Source organism: Sclerotinia sclerotiorum, genomic scaffold (genome assembly GCF_000146945.2).
Source record: "Sclerotinia sclerotiorum 1980 UF-70 scaffold_1 genomic scaffold, whole genome shotgun sequence".
NCBI classification, from domain to species: Eukaryota; Fungi; Ascomycota; class Leotiomycetes; order Helotiales; family Sclerotiniaceae; genus Sclerotinia; species Sclerotinia sclerotiorum.
In genome coordinates this window covers 945,354-948,802 of record NW_001820835.1, presented here as the reverse complement: position 1 = coordinate 948,802, position 3,449 = coordinate 945,354, and the positions used below count along the sequence as shown (strand labels likewise).

The 3,449-nt window shown below is 40.2% G+C and overlaps 1 protein-coding gene across 1 annotated transcript; it reads right to left on the bottom strand.

Annotated features, from left to right (window-relative positions):
• Positions 1 to 169: 169 nt before the first annotated feature.
• On the bottom strand, positions 170 to 767 carry SS1G_00366 (hypothetical protein; the record flags this gene model as incomplete). The annotated part of the gene is made up of 2 exons (XM_001598230.1): positions 170 to 431; positions 616 to 767. The coding sequence occupies 2 exons, from the start codon at positions 765 to 767 to the stop codon at positions 170 to 172; spliced, it is 414 nt and encodes a 137-aa protein (XP_001598280.1).
• Positions 768 to 3,449: the final 2,682 nt, after the last annotated feature.

Sequence of the window (3,449 nt, the reverse complement as noted above, 5' to 3'; positions counted from 1 at the left end):
TTGAATGGTAAAATTGGATACCCCAATGGCTTTTGCCTTGCCGGCTCGGTAAAAGTTCTTCGAATTTACGCCAGATGGGTTCCAAGTTGTTAGTGATGTCTTTCCGGATGATGTACTACTCAAAGTTATTGATTTAGCCAAGATGGAAATTTTGATGTCAATTGATGGATCATACCTTTCCATCATCTCCGAGCTTAACCTCATAGTCGTCGGTTCTCTCGGCCGCGAAAGGCCAATGCATCAAGAAAGAATCCACATAATCAAGACCAAGTTTCTCTAAACTATAATTTAGACTCCACTCGACATCTTCGGGGGAACCGCATAGATGAGGCCACACTTTAGTTGTGATGAAGATATCTGAACGTTTGACACTTGGGTTGTTGGACAAGAATTCCCGCAAGCCTGACCCAACCTCTTCCTCATTTTTGTAACTGCATTGTGTTAGTTTCAGATTTCCAAACTCTAATACCAAATGAAGATTCCCAATACTTTGGCACCCCATCACCAAGGGTTACGTTACAAGATTAGTGGATCCAAGGAAGGGATTAGCCCGGGAGATTCCCATAAGACAGCTAAGAAGAAGGGATAAACATGAGACATAGGGGTTGAACTTACTACCAAGCACAATCAAGATGACGATAACCTGATTGTAGAGCCCAAAGAACAGCATCGTGGCATTTTCCTGGAGATCCTTCGCTTTGGAAAGTACCAAATCCTAACGCTGGTATTGTGGCTCCATTGTTCAATTTCAAAATAGGGATTGACATGATGATGATGATGATGATGATGGATTTTAACAATTTCTTAAATCGAGGAATAAATATTCGTATGGAGCTAGTGTGAGAAGGGAAATGATTTCTGAGCTTGGAAGCTATCGCGATATTTCGGAGGTCAAAGAAAATGCACCGAGGAATCTGTGTACATGTGTTGAGTTAAGGCCACGGTCATGAAAGGGACTCTTCGATAGAGAATGTTGAAACTTGGAACTCGGAACTTGGAGGTCACAAATAAAGTGAAGAAAACGTGGCCGGATGGAAATTGTGGAATCTGAATAATCTGAATAATCTGAATCCGAATGTGGAATAGAATCTGGATTTGATGGCTATAATTGTGGTAGTATAGCAAGATGTATCATGTCTGAAAGTATATTTTGATTTTGGTTTTAGTTTTGATTTTGATTTGATTTTAGTTTTGATTTTGATTTGATTTTAGTCTTGATTGTGGGTTCTGTTGGTTCTTCTGGTTACTCTTTCCCATGTGAAACGTGGTAAGTGCAATCAATCAATACTAGTTTGTATGGGCCGTACCGAATTTCAAAGAGTGGTGGGTCATCCTTGACATCTGTCGTTACACAAACCAAAACAAATCCAAAATCCAAAATCCAAAATCCAAAATTCAAAATTCAAAATCTAAAATCCAAAAATGCAATGATTTTTCTTTTCATACAAGGATTCTCGTGGGGGTCTTTGGGTCTTCTGGAAACAGATGAACCTTCCTCGATTGAGTTAAAAGGGTTCATTACACTTTTAAACTTTGATATAATTAGACCTAGTCGTGCGTCTGTTAGCTTCCTCAAGCCTCACTCACATGCGGAGTACTTGCTACTCATGGTTAAGAAAGGCTCAATGTCCCGAATTTGTGCCCAATATCATGTAGTAAAACTGTTAGAGGGCCCAAGTAGAGGGGTCGTGGATAGTTGAAATGATTGGCCATCACCTTGTATCACTTGACTAGTTGGAATCGCACTCATTGTTCATGTAAATGAATGCCTGCTCGACGCTCGTACGTACTGACCCCGCTTGTATCACCTTGCGGCCCGAGCCGCGCTAGATGGGACAGAAGTGGAGGAAGTCGAGGGAGTATTCTTCCTGATGCATGTTGTATATCAAACAATATGCGCACTGCAGTTAGAAAGATAGATACGATATTTTGATGCTTTCACCCTGCATGTAATTTACTTAGCTCTGTTTCGAGTCAGTTAAAGCAGGATATGATCCCCCTCAATATGAGATTCTGTTCGTTGTTGCCTCTTATCTGATTTGTATGCAGAGATTCGGAGTTGGATTTGAGCAATTAGTGCTGCCTGTATGACACGAAGCAGAACAATGACGCTAGATTGTGTAATTTGGAGTCGGTCATGTACAGTTTCTGCAGCTGCAGTGCAATGCAGAGGTAGTTCCCACAGGTAATGATGCATTTCTTCCTTATACGCCAACTGCATTGTTAACCCCATGGAACTGACGCATCCGAGGGATATTTCCTGTCTTTTCCAACACTCATGTCTCTTCGCTCCATCTCTTCTTTCCCAACAACAAATGCGCCACCAACAGTTAGTAATCCACTACTCACCTTAACCAACATTACACCACCCATATGGGGTCAAAACCTCCTTCAGACCCTGGAGGGCAGCATAGAATCTTCCATTTTCACATGAAAAACAGCCTATCTACTACCCGCAAGTGAATACCGCACTCTCTGAAACTCATTCCTCCCTCTCTCCGTCTACTTCCGGTCCATGTTTCCTCGTTAGAATGGTTTGACAATTCATCCAAGAGTCAAACTTCGTGCGTGCATGCAACCCTTAAGCTATGAAGTCTAATCCTTCGCGGGTCCACGAAAGAAATGTTCGTTCATTCGCTAAATGGTCCCGAGCTGCAATGCCTTTTTTCCCTAGCGGTTTGTTGACTGAAGGAAAGGCATGCATGAGTTTAGACATTCCCACTGCACTCTACCTCCTACTTCTTGAATTACTGCTTAGAGCCTAGCTGGAATGGCAAAGGTAATATATGTAACAAGTAGTCGACAAAATAAGCGAATGGATTCAAAATAATGGTTCTGAGCTAACATATATCACGCCCTAAAATATTAATATTTAACAGTAATAAATGCCCTAAAAGTATATATTTCCCAAGGGGATAAAACATTAAAACCTAAGCTAGACCAATCCCACAGCCATATTTCAGAATAATCCAAAATCCAAAATCAGATCTAACGGAATGGAGATGAAACGACGAATAGACATTTACTATTCTGAGAAATGATCAGAGAGTGCTTAGATGGTAACTCTGAGTAATTAATACCTACCTAGCGATCTGATCTGATAACAACTTCTTTAATTCGACGACTAGCTTCAGAAAGTATTTAAAATTCATTTGAGGGTGTTTCAGCATATAGTAACATCCAAACTTTTGCGGGAAGAAACTCTTTGCGTTGTATCAGCCAGATAACATTGATCTATTTCATGCATTAGCAGAAGGAAATACTCAATGTTTCTTTCAGATATTCTGGCAAACTTCATGGTATTACCTTATTTTTTATCTTTATTTTTCTCTTTATCCTGATATATAGCAAAACTAAAAATCCCATCCAAACTTACATATATGATAATTAAGCCATGCTACCTCGAACATATAAATTCCCTCTTCACCATATCATCAATTCTCTTCCCG